This window comes from Hypanus sabinus, chromosome 9, assembly GCF_030144855.1.
Source record: "Hypanus sabinus isolate sHypSab1 chromosome 9, sHypSab1.hap1, whole genome shotgun sequence".
Taxonomy (NCBI): domain Eukaryota; kingdom Metazoa; phylum Chordata; class Chondrichthyes; order Myliobatiformes; family Dasyatidae; genus Hypanus; species Hypanus sabinus.
Genome location: NC_082714.1, coordinates 8,576,711 through 8,595,460, shown reverse-complemented (window position 1 = coordinate 8,595,460; position 18,750 = coordinate 8,576,711). Strand labels below are relative to the sequence as shown.

At 42.3% G+C, this 18,750-nt stretch overlaps 1 protein-coding gene across 2 annotated transcripts in view; it reads right to left on the bottom strand.

Annotated features, from left to right (window-relative positions):
• trrap (transformation/transcription domain-associated protein) overlaps positions 1-18,750 on the bottom strand; it is a 336,919-nt gene that overhangs the window by 191,246 nt on the left and 126,923 nt on the right. For both annotated transcript variants that reach the window (XM_059979022.1, XM_059979023.1), the window contains 4 exons: positions 10,964-11,230; positions 7,575-7,781; positions 5,532-5,690; positions 3,965-4,090 (listed from right to left, as the gene is read on the bottom strand). In XM_059979022.1, coding sequence (XP_059835005.1) covers positions 3,965-4,090; positions 5,532-5,690; positions 7,575-7,781; positions 10,964-11,230 — 759 coding nt within the window. The remainder of the gene's footprint in view (positions 1-3,964; positions 4,091-5,531; positions 5,691-7,574; positions 7,782-10,963; positions 11,231-18,750) is intronic.

Sequence of the window (18,750 nt, the reverse complement as noted above, 5' to 3'; positions counted from 1 at the left end):
TACCATTCAGCTAGGCCTCCTAATATACAGTAACAAACTACAACAAATTCAGAGTGGATCAAATTATAAGCGCGTTTACTACTTGCAAGGGAGAGTCTACCTCCATGCGTTATGTCATTATAAGGTAGATTCAATCTTGCAGCTCAAAACAAATCATTTGTATACGTTTACAAAGTCCAGTCATTCACCAACTTCATGTCTTTGAGGTTGTTCCACCCCATAACTGCATTCCTTCCTTATCTGCATGGGTGCATTTGTCTTTAATCAGCCCAGTTATCTTTCAAGGATTCTTCCCTGCTTGACAGCTGTGTCACTTTTCTCTGTTGTCAAAGCCCTCGCTGACATAAACACATCCCCTGCTATAAAATGCACACACACTGCTTGTAAGCCTCCATGCAAACCAGCAAAGCACTCTGAGATCACACAAGTTCCATGTTGGCACATTATAATTTACAAAAGTTATACATTCATACAGACTTCAGGGTTACAGATACACTTCCACAATAGCAAAGAGTTCCACAGATTCACTACCCTCTGCCTAAAGAGATTGCTCCTCATCTGTTCTAAAGGGACGTCTCTCTGTTCTGAGACTATCTTAAACTCTGTTGTTCACCTGCCCTCTGTAGCTTTAACAATTTATTCTACATTCTGTTATTACTTTACTGTACTGTGTAATGATGTGATCTGTATAAACAACAAGGGACAGGATGGAAAAGGTCAGAGAGTGAACCAGCGAACTCCACACTAGCAGCACCGGAGGTGGGGAGTGAACCTGGATCTCGGGTGCAGTGAGACAGCAGCGAAACCAAAAGTGCCACCATGCTGGCCCCTCCACAGCAAGCAGCAAGATGGCTTGGTTAAAAAAAAAAGTGTTGGCATTCTTCAGAGATCCCAATTAAATCATTAGATTCTTCTGGATAGCAACTCCTTATAGCTCCCTAAATGGATGCCCCTTAGATTATTTTTAAAAATACACAAAATTATAAAAAAAATTGGCAAATGGCAATTACATGGCATCAAACGTCCTGCAAGATTAAAGCCTCCCTTATCTAAAATTTCTCAGTAGACTAGCGAACATAACAGAGAACATAAAAGAGTACAGCAGAGGCCCACAGTGCTGTGTCAAACCAACTAAATTAATAATCTAATAGCTTTTCTGCCTACTCATTTTCCACGAATTTTTCAAAAGTCAATGAAGACTGGTGAAATCCCTAAGGACTGAAAATAGACTAATATAGTCCCTGTATGCGAGGAGGGAGACCACACTGACCCTGGTAATGCTAAATCAATAAGCCTGACGTGCATCGTAGGTAAGATAATGGAATCATTAATAAAGAATGAGATGGAAAAGCGACTGATAAGAACAGGCATGTTAGCCGAAAGCCAGCATTTGTAAATCATGTTTTCTTAATATGCTGGAGTTCTATAAAGAGGCAACTAAAATTTATGATAACAATAGAGCAGTAAATATTATTTACTTGGACTTTTGACAAGGTACCTCACAAGAGGTTAATAATCACATTACAGGAGGTAGAGACGCCGGGCGAGATGAGCAAATGGGTGCAGAATTGGCTCAGAAACAGAAAACAATGAGTTAAGGTGAGAGGATCATTTTCACACCTGAAAGATGTTAAAAGCGGGTTTCCACAGGGATCAGTTTGGGTCTGCAGCTGTTTTTAATTTACATTGATGATTTAGATAAGCACATAACAAAAACTAGTAAAGTTTGCAGATGACACAAAATTAGGGGGACAGAGATAACATTCAGGCAGCAGAATCAATACAGTTAGATCTAAACAAAATCCAGATGTGGACAGCTAAATGGCAGGTGAAATTTAATGTAAGTAAATGTAAAATGTTACATACAGGAAGTAGAAATATTAGATATAAATTTATACTGGGGCGGCAGTATTGAGAGAAAGCACTGTATGAGAAGGATTTGGGTACCCTGGTAGACTCATCGTTATCAATGCTCAGAAGCGATTGGGAAAGCTAATAGAATGTTGGACTATATTGTACTCAATGGAGTCTAGAGATGTCCTCCTTAAGCTGTATAATGTGCTTGTGAGGCCACAAGTTGAGTAGTGTGTGCAATTTTGGTCTCCATATTTTGTGAGGGATGTGAAGGCACTGAAGAGAGTTCAGAGAAGAGTGACTACTCGTTCTAGGTCTGCAGGATATGAGCTACAAAGAAAGATTTAAATAAATAAATCTTTTTAGCCTAAGTAGACATAGAATGAGAGGAGACATGATAGAAGTGTTTAAAATCAATAAGGGTATAAGTAAAGTGGATGCCAGCTGCTATTTCAAAATTAATCCATCAACAAGGACACAGGGCCATAGGTGGAGACTGGGTAAAGCAGGGATGGCCAAACTATGGCGCATGCAGCGACAGTGGTGCATTGCACCCCAGTGGTAATAATAAAAAGTAAGCCTAATCATACAAAAAGTATTAACCAAAAACCGATTTGTAGAAAAAAAATCTGTAACAGGAACTCAAGTAGCTTAGAGCCAGAAATGGGTTTTACCGAGAATAAATCTAAAACTTAGCAATTATATTTAGTGTTTTTATTCTTTTGGCAAATGTTATCTTCTTTCACATTAATCTGTTTTCAATTTTAAAAAATGTTCAATGAGTCAAACTAGGAAAGAAGGACTTTTGTTCTGCAGTTGTTCCATAACTGTTCAGTACACGTTTGGTACTTGTTTGATCCTGAGGTGCCAGGCATCTGCACCAGCGGTGCGTCGCAGGTCTTTGCCAGTTTACAATTGACACTCATGCGCTACAGAGTTGTGCTTTCTTTGTCCTTTGTGAACATTTGCAGTTTTGTACTTTTTCGAAAATTAAGCCTTGTTTTTACATTGAGTTACCCATCACAGTGCAAAAGAAAAGCAGAAAGTAAGCCTGAATTCAATGAACAGCGGGAAAATGAGTTCTTATTTATAGCGGGTCCATCAGGAAAACCATTTTGCATTGTTTGTGAATACTCTTTCTCACATAATAGAAGACATGATCTTAATGGACACTATAAAACACAACATCAGACTGAAATAGAAGGAAAACTGAAGCTAGTGCTTGGGTCTGAGTTACGGAAAGAATATGTGATTAAGAAAAAGGAAGAAATCAATTGAAGACAAAATATATTTGTTGAAAGTCTCATTAAGGTAAGTAATGTTTATCTTGTTTTTATATTAAATCAGTATATCATGTAAAAATGCTAAATATGTCTATATTAACATATTTTACAAAAATTGAAGGGGGGTACAAGAGTTGTATGTCGCATCTGAACTCGTGCGTGAAAAAATTGACGCATGGCCACCCTTGGGTTAAAGGGAGAATTCAGATGAATATCAGGAAGCATTTCTTTACACAGTGAGTTGTGGACACATGGAACAAACTAATGAGTTGTGCAGTTAAGAATAGTACCTTAGGGACTTTCAAATCTGAACTCGATAGCTATTCCAACACACTATGTGAATAGGAATTTGGCAAGCTATGTTGGGCCTGCTCTCATCAAATATTTTCTACTATTCTAATGTTCTAATATCCTTCCATTTTCCTCACATTCATGTGCCTATCTAAACGTTTCTGAAAAGTCGCTAATGTTACTGCCTCTGCTACCACCCCAGGCAGCGCATTCCAGGCTCCCATCACTCTCTTGTAAAAGCTTCTTCCCTCCACCATCAGATTTCTGAATGGACAATACCCCCATGTACATTACTTCACTATTTTTTTTCTTTTCCTCTCTCTTTCTGCACTACTTACTTTATTTAATTTATAAATTAAAATTATTTATTATAATTTGTAGTTTATTGTAGTTATATATTGCACTGTACTGCTACAAAACAAGATTTCACAACATTTGCCAGTGATATAAAACCTGATTCTGAAAATTGAAATAACTCAATAATTCAAGCAATGAATTTGAATCCACACAATGCTTCATATCTGAATTGTACTCACTGTTCCCGCATTTGTTCGGAGACGTTTCACGTCCTGAGCAGAATCGACAGACAGGCCGCGTTTGACGTTACCATTGGCTGCACTGGTTCCTTCTCCACCGCCGTTCAGATCCGGATCAGCATCAGGCTACAGATTGAAGGTGGGAGGTTGCAAGAATAATGATTTTAATATTCCAAAATCAAGTCTCACATTAAAGCAAGCTACACTTATCTAGCGCCTTTCTTAACTTCAATGCCCCTTTGAAGCTCAGTGGACTGCAGATGAGACATGCCATACCAAACTTTTTGCATGATTTTACTCACAGCAAGTGTAACATAAACTCTATTTTTCCATTTTATTTTACTTCTATTTACGGTAATAGGCCCTTTCAGCCCAATGGGCCTCTGCTGCCCAATTACACCCATATGACTAATTAACCTGCTAATTAACTGTGGGAAAAAAACCAAAGCTTCTAAAGGAAACCCACACCATCATGTGGAGAACACACAGACTCCTCACAGACGGCAGCGGGAATTAAACCTAGGTCACTGGTGCTACAATAACATTATGCTGCCCATTACACTATTGTGCCACCCTCTCATTCCCTTCAGGTCTGAAGTGAGAATATGCAGGGTGATGACATAAAGAGAAGTTTTAAATCATAACCAATATCCAATCCCAAGACTGCTGATCAAACCAACTAGTTAAACAAAGTTCATATCGTATAAAGTCAGCATTTAGATTTTAGAAATGTAAGACACCGTCGTATAAGAATTGTGTGAAAAATAAACCAGATTCAGCATCAAATGCCTATTTAGTACCAGTGAGAAACTAGCAGGAAAATAAAGGAACCAATTTAAGCAATCTCCTTTTTTTGTACCAAGACATAAGATTAAGCCCACTGATGAACCAGAATGATGGACCCTTACATTGGCAGGGATAAGTGAGTGAAATAGAAGTAACTCTAGTGATTTTGAAAACAACACTACTCTTTTGGCATCAAGGCAAACAAAACTAAATCAACAGCTCTAACAAAAAAGAATTCAATTCTTGCCACTTTTTAAAACATTGCATTGATGTGTTAAAATCTATTCTTTTTTAAATCATGAATCTAAAATTTTTAATTAATAGTTGTCCTGCTTTTAGACTGGGGCCATTTAGATCATAAGACATGGAAATTAGTCCATTCAGCCCATCACATCTCCTCCAGCCCAAGTCTGCTCCACCCCTCCATCAAGGTGGATTTGTTATCCATCTTAACCCCATTCTCCTGCCTTCTTCCCATAACCTTTGACACCCTGACTAATCTACTACCTATTAACCCCCACTTTAAATATCCTCAATGACTCATCCTCCAGTTATCTGTGGTAATGAATTCCACAGATTCGCCATCTTCTGGCTAAAGAAATTCCTCATCTCTTCTGTTCTGAGGCTGTGCCCACTGGTCCTTTCCCAGTCCACTCTATCTAAGCCTTTCAATATTTGGTAGGTATATAGGCTAGATGGTGAAAAACTGATCCACATAACAGAGGGCACGTTTAAGGCCTAGTAGATTTGGAGGATATAGGCGGCAAGTTTGCTTTCTCACCTGCTGGTCCTTGATCCGTTGCAGCTCCCACTTAATAACAACTTCGGCCAGATCAACAGCCAGCTTTCGCTGCTCGATGGTGACACTGGGTGTGAAGCCAAGTCGCTGCATGGCGCTGACCATGTGCTGCACGAGGTGGTGCCGGACTGGGAAATACACCTGAAGAAAAGAATTGCCCCTGACACTGTAACCTTTATAAACGTCACAGCACACACAAAACACTGGAGGAACTCGTGCAGAGAGAAAACCAGTCAGCGTTTCAGAGCAAGACCCGTCATCAAGACTATATCTCCAATTATTTTATCTTCGGAGCATTTTCCCCAAATAACCAATTATTTTATCTTCGGGGAAAGTGCTCCGAAGATATTTGGGGAAAGAAATAAATATATATACTAAAGTTATTACGAACTCCATGGAGCATGTGGGGATCTTCCGATATCCAGGCACTCTTTCTTTTCTTTCTTTCTTTCTTTTTCTATAGGGATGTTAGGGGGGAGAAGGGTATTTTTTTACATATTTTCTTTTTCTTTCTGTAATTATTTGAAAACTCAATAAAAAAGTTTTTAAAAAAAGACTATCTCCAATAGCTGTATCTCCATGCCACTGTGCAACTTCTGGAAAACTGGAGCAACACACAGACAAAACACCGGAGGAACTCATAAAGGCAAATGAGCAGTCAGCATTTCAAGTCTAGACCCTAAACATCCAATAGCTGCATCTCCAATACAAGACCAGCGGAGCAAATTTGGAAATCGAGAGCAGCACGCACAACATGAAGGAGGAACTCAGCATCTATGGAAGGAAATGGACACTTTGGACTGCGTCTTCATCATTCTCCCAGCTGTAACTGATGCCTGTGGAAGATAGCTTTTCCTTCCAGCCGAGAGTCTGCAACCAAGGTAAAGCAATGACAGGAAGACTCAGTCTCATTTGAATAAACACAAGAGATTCGGCAGATCCTGGAAATCCAGAGCAACACTCACAAATTGCTAAAGGAACTCAGCAAGTCAGGCAGCATCAGTGGAAGTGAATAAACTGCCAACGTTTTAACCTGAGACCCTTCATTAGGACTGGCTTCTGCACCCTTTCTTTCCAGACCTAGAGAAGGGTCTCAGTCCAAAACAGCGACTGTTTATTCCCCTCCGTTGATGTTACCTGCCCTGCTGAGTTTCTCCAGCACTTTGTAAGTGTTGATCTGGCTGGGTATGTGTTAAAGTGGGCAAGATGGAAAATTGAGATTAATCAAGTTCACCTCCTACCACCCTAACGTCAAGTGATGAAACAGTAACAGCATAGCTGACAAGTCCCTGCAGTAACTATCAGTTTATGACAAATGGATCTTTGGAAAAGCCGTAATTCACTGTCCAATCCTGAATGTGCTTCCTATAGGTGGTGAATCACCTCCTTCAACCATTGTTGATGAAGGTAATCCCTCAAAGCTGTGGGTTAGGTAATTCCAGGATTTACATCCACTTATGACGAAGGATTGAAGATACAGTTTTAAAACCATGTTTGTGACTTGGAAAGGAACCCAGAGACCAAGATATTCCCGTGTCCAAAGACATGGCATTTGTTGATAGTGGAGGACAGACCAACAGAGGTGAGGAAACACCCTGAAGTAGAAAACCTTGCTCCTTTTACATTAGACTAGCTTTATTTGTCACAGATACGTTAAAAGCTCGAATCGCGCAGCGAAACGTGATGTTTGCGTCAATGACCAACACAGTCAGAGGATGTGCTGGGGACAGTGGCAAATGTTGTCGCATTTCTGCCACCAGTGTAGCATGGCCACAAGTTACTAACCCTAACCCGTACATTCTCAGCGCATGGGAGGAAACTGAAGCACCGGAGGAAACCCACGGGATCATGAGGAGAACGTACAAACTCCTCACAGAAGGCGTCGGGGATTGAACCCTGATCGCTGGCGCTGTAGTAACATTACACTACCATGTCTCTCAAGAAATGGACACCGACACCCTTGATATGTCTCAAACAATTTATGCACATCTGTATTGAAAGTGTTAGAAACGGTAGAGAACTTACCCTGAAATGTTGAACTATCAGATGCAAGATATGGACCAGCTGAGGGACCGTGTACCCCTCTTCCACAATGATTTTTCTCGTCCAGTGGGTAAGCATCTGATGGCCATCCTCCATCCGAGCAGGAACAGCTGGAGTCAGAATGGCCATTGCTTGTCGGACCACCAATCGAGCCTCCATCGCGTGGGCTTTTAGCAGACTGAGGAACACCTGTACAGAATAGTATTCAAAACTTACTTTAGGAACACTTAACCTGATGATGCATCTTAAATTCATACCCAATTAGCCCATCACCCTTCCTCAAGCTACAATATGCACCTACCAGAGCATTTAGAGGGAGGGGTAAGAGCTTTAGAAAGGGCCTGAGGGAGACCTTTCGCCCAGCGTGGTGAATACCTGGACAGTCCCGCAAGAGAGTGCTGGAAGCAATCACTGATAGCATTTCAATGTCTGGATAAGGACTTGATCCAAATTCAGATTTATTCATCACACGTAAATCGAAACATAAAGTGAAGTATGTTGTTTGCATTAACAACCGACACATCTAAGGATGCGTTGGGGTAGCCTGCAAGTATGGCCATACATACGGCGGTGCACCATCATAGCATGCTCACAATGCTTAGCAAATCAACTCAGAACACAGCAAGTTATTAGTCATAGAACACTACAGCACAGAAACAGCCCCGTCGTTCCATTTAGTCCATGCCGAACTATTAACCTGCCTACTCCATCAACCCATACCCTGGACCACTGACCTCCATATCCCTCCCATTCATGTACCTATCTCTACTTCTCCTATATGTTGAAATCGAACCTGCCACCACCTTTTCTGCTGGCAGCTCGTTCCACACTCTCATCACCCTCGGAGTGAAGAAGTTTCCCCTCAGGTTACCTTTAAACATTTTACCTTTCAACCTTAACCTATGACCCCTAGTTCCAGTCTCACCCCAACCTCAGCTGATAAAGCCTGCTTGCATTTACCCTATCTGTACATCTTATAAATTTTGAAAACGTGTCAAATCTCTCTTCATTCCCCTACACTCCGGGGAAAAAGAATCCTAACCTATTCAACCTTTCCTTATAACTAAGGTACTCAAGTCACGGCAAAAATCATTGTTATTGTTTTACCTTATTCTAGCTTGATGCGCTGTGTAATGATCTGACCTGCGTGAACAGTATGAAAGTCAAGCTTTTTACTGTATCTTGGTACATGTGACAAATACCAATATAAATTGAGGTTATTATTTCAGTCATACCTAGACTAAGCACCAAAACAAAACTTATAGCAAGTCCTTTCAAATAAACAAACTGCTTGTCTCGAAACTCCGAAGCATCAGCACTAAATGACTGTAAAACAGAAATACAAAGCAAAAACAGAACACAAGAGCTGCACTTTGATATAAGACCATAAGGTATAGGAGCAGAATTAGGCCATTTGGCCCATCGAGTCTACTCCACCATTTCATCATGGCTGATTCAATTCCATCTCAGTCCCAATCTCCTGCCTTCTTCTCGTATCCTGTCATTCCCTGACTAATCAAGAACCTATCAACCTCTGCCTTAAATATATACAATGACTTGCCCTTCAAAGCCAAGATTCCACAGATTCACTACGATCTGGCTAAAAAAAATTCCTCATCTCTGTTCTAAATGGACGTCCCTCTATTCTGTTCACTTCAACTTCAAGTATGTCTGAGTCATCATGGAAAACAAGCATTTTTCTGAAAATGGTTTGTGTCCTTACCATGGCTCTAAAGTGTTCCACAGCCAAATTAAATAGTTCTGAAGCTCAATGACTATAGCTTTATTGGCAAGGATGACTTTCAGTTTTCCCTCATGCTAACTTCTGGCAAGTGGGAAAGAGATGAGAGGTTAAACGCTGAGCTTTGGGAAGGATTGGCTGAGGATGGAGGACTCCCCTAATTCCCTACCCTTTTCAGACAATTCCCATGAGACTGCATACAATCACAAACAGGTACATAACACATCGGTTTTATATTGGAAAGGACCTGTGCAAGCCCTCAGTATTGAAGCAATTCCTCGATACACTACCAATGCACCAGAAGTGAGATTTGACACCCATGGGCGTATGTGTTGCTGCAATTTGACTTAATGTAGCTTAAGTGCAAAACTGTTTAATATGCATACTTACCACCTTCCTACTCAAAGACAGAGATTCTGCAGATGTTGATAATCAAAATGCTGGAGGAACACAACAGATCAGGCAGCATCTATGAAGGGGAATAAACGTCAACTGTTCACTTCCCCTCACATGGTGCTGCCTGGCCTGCTGATTTACTCCAGTACTTTCTGTGTGCTATCTTGAACACCAGTTAACAGAGAACATTAACATTACAAAAACAATGTGAATTGATTCAGGGGAAAAAGTCAGAGCTTAAATCAGAGTTCTTTTATACTCTTGGTGGCCACTTTACTAAGTACACCTGCACAACTGCTCATTAATGCAAATCTCTAATCAGCCAATCATGTGGCTACAACTCATGGTCAAATAAAAGCATGTAGACATGGTCAAGAGGTTCACTTGTTATTCAGACCAAACATCAAAATGAGGAAGAAATTTGATTTGATCTAAGTGATTTTGACTGTGGAATGATTGTTGGTGCCAGACAGGGTGGCTTGAGTATTTCAGAAACTCTGATCTCCTGGGATTCTCATGCACAACATTCTCTAGAGTTTACAGAGAATGGTGCAAAAAACAAAAAAAACATCCAGTGAACAGCAGTTCTGTGGGCAAAAATGCCTTGCCCATGAGACCTCAGAGGAAAATGGTCAGACTGGTTCAGGCTGACAGGAAAGGTGGCTATAAGTCAAATAACCAAATGTTACAACAGTGGTGTACAGAAGAGCATCTCTGAATGCCAACACGTCATTTCCTGTCAGTGTCACCTTAGGTACAGACACTCATAAACCCAGCGTAACTTTATGGACATACAATAGCTATGTAAACACAAAGTACACTGCAGATGATGTGGTCAAATCAAGACGTGCAAACAAGCTGGATGAACTCAGCAGGTCGGGCAGCATCCGTTAAAAGGAGCAGTCAACGTTTTGGGCCAAGAAGACCCTTTGTCAGGACTGACCGACCTGCTGAGTTCATCCAGCTTTTTTGTACGTTTCAATATCTATGTATACAAGCTATCTTACGCAATTACATATATTTATTATGCTTTATTAATATTGTGTTCTTCTCCAATTGTATTTTTATGCTGCATTGAATCTGGAGTAACAATGATCTTTTTCCCCTTTTCACTTATGTACTGGAAATGACATTAAACAATCTTGAATTTTGAATTTAAAACAAAACAGAAATTTCACAATGTACATCAGTGATAATAAACCTGATTCTGATATGTTAACAGTAGAAGGTCTACCTGCAAGACGATCTTTTTATGAATCGCGAACTTGGCTATGATGTGCGCGAGCAGTAAGTGGCCACTGTACTTGCATGCTGGGTCCACGCAGGTTTTGGAGAGCAGGCAAGGCCAGGCAAACGTCATCAGCCTCCTCAGCTTACTGTTGCGATTTTTGTTGTTGTCATGTATGTGGTGAGGGGCGTGCTCAACCAGAAGAGTAGCAAACTGCAGCAGGTAAATCCTCAAAGCATCCAACATTTCCGCGTGCTTCTCTGGGTCCAGAACCTGGACAGAAAGATCAATGCAATGACTGATACACATTAAAGATTAGCTTTCATCAGGTGTATTTAAAGTTCAGGTTGATAAGTTCTTGCTCAGTGAGGGTTTCAAAGGCAGGAGAATGGGGTTGAGAGGGATAATATAGATAGAATGGCAGAGCAGACTCGATGGGTCAAATAGTCAAGTAGCTCCTAGGTCTTATGGTCTTATTTGTAATTTGTACATTGAAACATACACTGAAATGCATTTTTTTTGCATGAACGACAAACACAGTCCGAGGATGTGTTCACATGCTTCCGGCACCACAATGCTCAGCAGAACAACAACAATTATAACTGTTACGGGGTTCGTAACATAACTAACAACCTACAGGAAAGATAACAATAAACTTGAAAGAGAGCAGAGAAAATTAACAAGGATATTGCCAGGACTTGAGGACCTGAGTGATAGGGAAAGGTTGAATAGGCTAGGATAGAGAATGAGGGGAGATTTGATAGAGGTATACAAAATTATGAGGGGTATAGACAGGGTAAATACATGCAGGCTTTTTCTGTCAGTTTGGGTGAGTCCACAAATAGAGGTCATAGTTTTAGGGTGAAAGGTGAGATATTTAAGAGAAATCTGAGGGAGAACTCCTTCACTTAGAGGGAGGTGAGAGTGTGGAACGAGCTGCCAGTGGAATTGGTGGATGCACCTTCAGTTGTAACACCGAAGCTGGCGCTGTCCCGCGGATGCGATTAGAGCAGCTTTAACACACACATATACAGCAACATACAGTAAAATGCGCCGTTTGTGTCAACAATCAACACAGTACGAGGAAGTGTTGCCATGTTTCTGGTGCCAGCATAGTAAGTCCACAACTTACTAATCAGAACGTCTGAGGAATGTGGGATGAAACCCATGCAGATTCAGTAAAAACTCCCCAGAGGCAGCCGCAGGAAATGACTCCCAATTGCTTCATCTGTGGTGCTATAAAGCGTTGTGCTAATGGCTACACTATTGTGAGTCTATTATCAATGGTTAATTGATAATTAACTGACTCAAATGTAAAAGCACAGACAATAAAAATACACAATGAAAGTTTATTCCCACCTTATGAACTGAGAGTGACTGAAATGCACTGTGCTAAGCAAATTTATTACAGGAGTTAGCCATTAGGTAAGATCTTGAATGAAGATTTACCAGAGCATCACGTTCCTGCATTAATTCCATCTCTTCAAAATCTAAAATATCGCCTTGAACAGGGGTTCCCAACCTGGGTTCCACAGGCCCCTCAGTTAACGGTAAGGGTCATGGCATAAAACAGGTTGGGAACCCCAGGTATAATTCAGTGACACAGCCTCCAGAGTGTTCTCGGATAGTAAATTCAGTGGCAACCACTTACTTTGACATGGTATATCCTGGTTCTAGAGGTAGCACAATAGCATAGTTACTACAAGAGCAATGACTTGGGTTCAATTCTGCCGCTGCCTGTATGTTCTCCCTGTGACTGCATGTGTTTCCTCCAAGTGCTCTGGTTTCCTCCCACATTCAGATTCATAGATTAATTGGTCACATGGGTGTAATTTGGCAGTGTGGGCATGTTGGTCCAGAAGGGCTTGTTGCCATGCTGTATCTCTAAATAAAGAGACTCCCCAGCCTGACCTATCATTATCCCCACATCAATCCTAACATCAAGAAAACCGAGTAGAAGCAGATCAGTTCCGTAGACCACTGGCACATCCCAATACCACACCACCCCCACCCACTGTCAGACCTATCTACACAGAGCACTGCCGCTTGCAGTTTAGAAGAATGAGGGAGTTCTCACTGAAACGTATCAAATATTAAATTTTATCTAAATAGTGTGTAACTCCGCCATGGACGGTCCCAAACCCAGCTGCAAACAGAGGTGGGTTGGGCATGGGGCTAGTAACCCCATCCCATAAAAACCCAGGGCTACAGAAACACCAACAGAAGCTCCAAAGATCTCAATCCCAGAGAAGAAGGATATTTGAAGATGGGCTACACCTGGGGACAAACTGAAAGAGTGACTCAGGACGGAGGTCTCTGGTGAGCTGCTGTCGGCAGCCTATGCCTCAGTAGGGATGATAGGCTTAGTAAACAGAGTGGATATGGAGAGGATGTTTCCAATAGGAGAGTCTAGGATGTCTTTCTGGCTTGTTTCATTCTATGGTAATGATTCAAAGCAAATTAACTCAGTCACTGTTGCCTGTAAAACTCCTGGAGCTTCTGGCAATCTATCTCAGTCTCCCTTACACAATTCAGCTGTTCCACACATTAACTAGTTCCACACAAGTGTGAAAGCCATGGGCATCCTCAATCCTCCAAAAGATAGAAAACTCATAGCTTCTAAATTGTGGGAATATTTGAATTATTCATGGTTAGCATGACTGAACTTGTTCATGTAAGAGCTGAAATGAGTTCCTACAGGTGAGACAAGAGAGTCTTCCTTGCGATTCAATCACAATTTAATACTGATTAACAATTTATAGCTGTGGTAAACAGAATGAACTAATGAATTAGTCATGGCTATGCAGCAGAGCAATGGGCCCTGCAGCCCAACTGGTCCACATTGCCTATGATTCCCATCCCCACTAGTCTCGCTTGACTGTGTTTGGCTCGTATCCCGCTGAACCTTTCCGTGTAAGGTACTATGCAAAACCCTTAGGCACATATATATATATACTGTAGCTAGGGTGCTTAAGACTTTTGCACAGTACTATATTAGTCAGCGTAGTTCCTTAACGTTGTTATAGCCGGGAGTGGTAATGGGATAAGCTGCCACTACCCCAAAGGCACGCGCCTCAAATAGCCTCTGACAACCAAGTCCAGCTCCTGGCCTTCATGCGTGGCTTAACTACTAAGCCCGGCAGAACAATTTCTACTGACAGGAGGAGGGCCAAGGGCAGGTTACTGGTGCCTTAAAACTAGTCACTTCAGGCAGATGGGCCTCATCAGCCGTGGTTGGCAGCTCATCTAGGTAAAGGAAATATCTGATCTCAAACCTCCGCTGCCTTGCAGCTACACACACTCACTGGGAAGGCTTCGGGAGTAAAAACACTCTGAGGGAAAGATCTTGAGTTCAATGCTGACTGGCGACTCCTGTGACGCTGCTGGTAACAAACTGTATTGGTCTCTGCCATTCCCTTGGGTTCACCAGATATGTGGAGAGGGGGAGCTTCCTACATGGGCAACAGCTCGCTCTACATATTGTACGGCCCAGGCTTGCGTATGTCAACCCTAACCAACAGAGACCTCACTCATGTTTGTCAACATGAAGCAGAGAGCGAGTCTGTAAATCTTGTGGGAGCAAAGGATGTTGGGACTGGTAAGGGTGGAGTGGAGCACCGCAGGAGGACACAGGTGGCAGAGAAGGAGAGCCAGGGCCAGGCACACCCAGCCCTGAGACACCAGGCAAGGTCATTTAATTCCAAATCATGTCAAATGTTCCTCTGGCTAGACGGCCACACCAAGATTCAGGCAGGAGGTTTTCTGCCAGAGGTGAAAGCAGGTCACATAAAATCAGATGAGTACCTTTCCTGTTGTAGAGAGGAAAGAGGTGACTCTATAATTTCCACAGTCAGCTTTGTCAGCTTTTTTTTGAAGAGTGTGACAATCAGGGAGTTCCTGAGTTCAGCCAGAATCTGCTGGTCCCAGATCCTGACAAGCAGGACGTGAACATGATTTAAAAGTTCTGTGCCACCTTCCTTGAGGATTTCTGCTGGAATTCCATCAGGTCCAGTGGCCTTGTTGTTCCTCACTTTCTTGTAAGCCGTCTGCAGCTCTTTGATACTAGCAGGCTTACTCATGTCCTCCTTCATGGGTCATTGTGGGAGCTGGTTGGTGACTTCAAAGTCAGCAGCAGTGTTACAATTAAGTAGCTCCTGAAAGTGTTCCTTCCATCGAGATTCGATGGCATCATTGTCCTTTAGCAGCCTTTGTCCATCTTTGGAGCGAAGGGGGTTTAGCCCACGATGATTTGGGCCATACACTACTTTGGTGGCAACAAAGAAACTCCTGATATAACCCCTGTATTTGTATATAGAAACACACACACACACAACACCCCCCCCACAACCAGGACTTTTGCACAGTACTGTACTTAGCTAAATGCCTTTTAAATATTAATATTTTTATCACTGAATCGGATCTATTATCCTTGACATATGTCAAGACAATTGTTTTTGCAGCAGCAATGTAGTGTAGTACATAAAATATACTACAAATTACCCTAAAAAATTAAAACAGCATGACAACGGTAGTGACCTGGGCTTAGTTACCGCCACCATCTGCGAGGAACTTGAACATTCTCACTGTCTCCTCTGTGTGTTTTCTATGTTTGCTTTGGTTTTCTCCCACAATACAAAGATATGCAGATTAGCAGGTTAATTGGTGTAATCATTGTGCACAATCTCGTTGAGCCATAAAGGCCTGTTCCTGTGTTTTATCTCTAAATAAATTATATATATAATTTATATAACCTCTGGCACAGAGGTTGAACCCTCAACTAGAAAGGGAAGGAGGGAAGAGAAGAGAGTGATAGTTTTAGGGGATTCTATAGTCAGGGGAGCAGATAGGAGATTTTGTGGGGCAGATCGGGAGTCTCGGATGGTATGTTGCCTCCCTGGTGCCAGGGTCCGGGAAATCTCAGATCGGGTGCAGGCTATTCTTGAGAACGAGGACATGAACCCAGATGTAGTGGTCCATGTAGGGACCAACGATGTAGGTAAGGTGAGTGAGGGAGTCCTGCTTAGAGAGTTCAGGGAGTTAGGAGTGAAGCTGAAAGGCAGGACCTCCAAAGTGACAATCTCGGGATTGCTACCTGTGCCACGTGCAAGTGAGGCGAAGAATAGAATGATTATGCACATTAATACGAGGCTGAGAGCATGGTGCAGGAAGGAAGGGTTCAGGTTTTTGGATAATTGGTCTTTGTTCCAGGGACATTGGGATCTGTTTCGAAGGGACGGTCTACATCTGAACCGGAGGGGTACTAACATTCTTGCAGGAATGTTTGTCAGTGCTGCTCGGGGGGGTTTAAACTAGTTGTGCAGGGGGCAGGGATCCAGATCCAGAGGGTTGGTCAGAAGGAGCATGGGGTTAAATGTGTAGAAAGTTTGGGTGATCTTGAGAAGGTCATCAAAATTCAAGGTGCAATTAGCCCGATGGAAGTTCAAGGAGCTGGGTTAGGTACAATAGGCAGTGTTTCAAGCAAAGAGAGGAGGAATGGGCTAAGAATTCTATACTTGAATGCACGTAGTGTCAGAAATAAGACAGATGAGCTTGAAGCTCAGATGAAAATGGGGAACTATGATATTGTTGGGATAATGGAGACCTGGCTGCAAGGGGATCAGGCCTGGGAATTGAGTGTACCAGGGTATACGTGCTATCGTAGAGACAGAAATATGGGAAGAGGGGGTGGGGTGGCCCTGTTGGTGAGGAATGAGATTCAGTCCTTAGCAAGAGGTGACTTGGGAACAGGGGAAGTAGAGTCTGTGTGGATTGAGCTGAGGAACAGTAAGGGTAAAAAGACCCTAATAGATGTTGTGTACAGGCCCCCAAACAGTAGCGTGGATATTGGGTACAAGTTGATTAGGGAGTTGACATTGGCATGTGCTAAAGGTAATGCAGTCGTTATGGGAGATTTCAACATGCAGGTGAACTGGGAGAATCAGGTAGGTGCTGGACCCCAGGATAGGGAGTTTGTGGAGTGTCTAAGGGATGTATTTTTGGAACAGCTTGTGCTTGAGCCAACCAGGAACGAGGCTATTTTGAACTTGGTGATGTGTAATGAACAGGAATTGATAAGTGATCTTGAAGTAAAGGAGCCATTAGGAAGTAGTGATCATAACATGATAAGTTTTTATCTACAATTTGAGAGGGATAGGGGCAGATCAGAGGTGTCAGTGTTGCAATTAAATAAAGGAGACTACGGAGCCATGAGGGAAGAGCTGGCCAAAGTTAAATGGGCGGATGCCCTGGCAGGAAAGACAGTGGATCAGCAGTGGCAGATATTCTTGGGGATAATACAAAAGATGCAAAAGCAGTTCATTCCAATGAGAAGGAAGGATTCAAAGAGGGGGAAGGGGCCACAGTGGTTGACAAAGGAAGTCAGAGATTGTATAGCATTAAAGAAAAAGAAGTATGACAGGGCTAAGATGAGTGGGAATACAGATGATTGGGAAAGTTTTAAGGAACAGCAGATCTTAACTAAAAAAGCAATACGGAGAGAAAAAATCAGGTATGAGCTCAGTCTAGCCAGGAATATAAAAGGGGATAGCAAAAGCTTTTTTAGCTATGTGAAGAGAAAGAAGATAGTTAAGAACAATGTTGGCCCCTTGAAGAATGAATTGGGAGAAATTGTTATGGGAAACAGGGAAATGGCAACAGAATTTAATGCGTGCTTTAGATCTGTCTTCACCAGGGAGGACACAAGCAATCTCCCAGATGTATGGATGGGCCAGGGTCATAAGATATCAGAGGAATTGAAACAGATTGACATTAGGAAAGAAACTGTGATGAGTAGACTGGTAGGACTGAAGGCTAATAAATCCCCGGGTCCAGATGGTCTGCATCCGAGGGTTCTAAAAGAGGTGGCTCAGGAAATTGCGGATGCATTGGTAATCATTTTCCAATGTTCCTTAGATTCAGGATCAGTTCCTGAAGATTGGAGAGTAGCTAATGTTATCCCACTTTTCAAGAAGGGAGGGAAGGAGAAAACGGAGAACTATCACCCTGTTAGCCTAACGTCAGTCTTGGGAAAGATGCTTGAGTCCATTATTAAGGACGAAATAGTGGCACATCTTGATGGCAGTAATAGGATTAGGTCGAGCCAGCATGGATTTACCAAGGGCAAATCATGCTTGACTAATCTGTTGGAGTTTTTTTGAGGGTGTAACAAGGATGTTAGACGAGGGTAAGCCAGTGGATGTTGTGTACCTAGATTTTCAGAAGGCATTCGATAAGGTGCCACATAGGAGATTGGTCAGTAAAATCAGAGCTCATGGCATTGGGGGCAGGGTTTCAACATGGATAGAAAACTGGTTGGCAGATAGAAAGCAAAGGGTAGCAGTGAATGGGTGTTTCTTGGACTGGCTAGAGGTGACTAGTGGGGTACCACAGGGCTCTGTATTGGGACCACAGCTCTTTACGATTTATGTCAACGATTTAGATGAGGGCATTGAAAACTATATCAGCAAGTTTGCTGACGATACTAAACTGGGTGGCAGTGTGACGTGCGAAGAGGACGTTAGGAGAATACAGGGAGACTTGGATAGGCTGGGTGAGTGGGCAGATACTTGGCAGATGTCATTCAATGTGAATAAATGTGAAGTTATCCACTTTGGAAGCAGGAACAAGAGGGCAGAGTATTGTCTGAACGGTGTAGAGTTAGGTAAGGGAGAAATGCAAAGAGACCTAGGAGTCCTAGTTCATCAGTCAATGAAGGTGAATGAGCAAGTGCAACAGGCAGTGAAGAGGGCAAATGGAATGTTGGCCTTTATTACAAGGGGAATTGAGTACAAGAG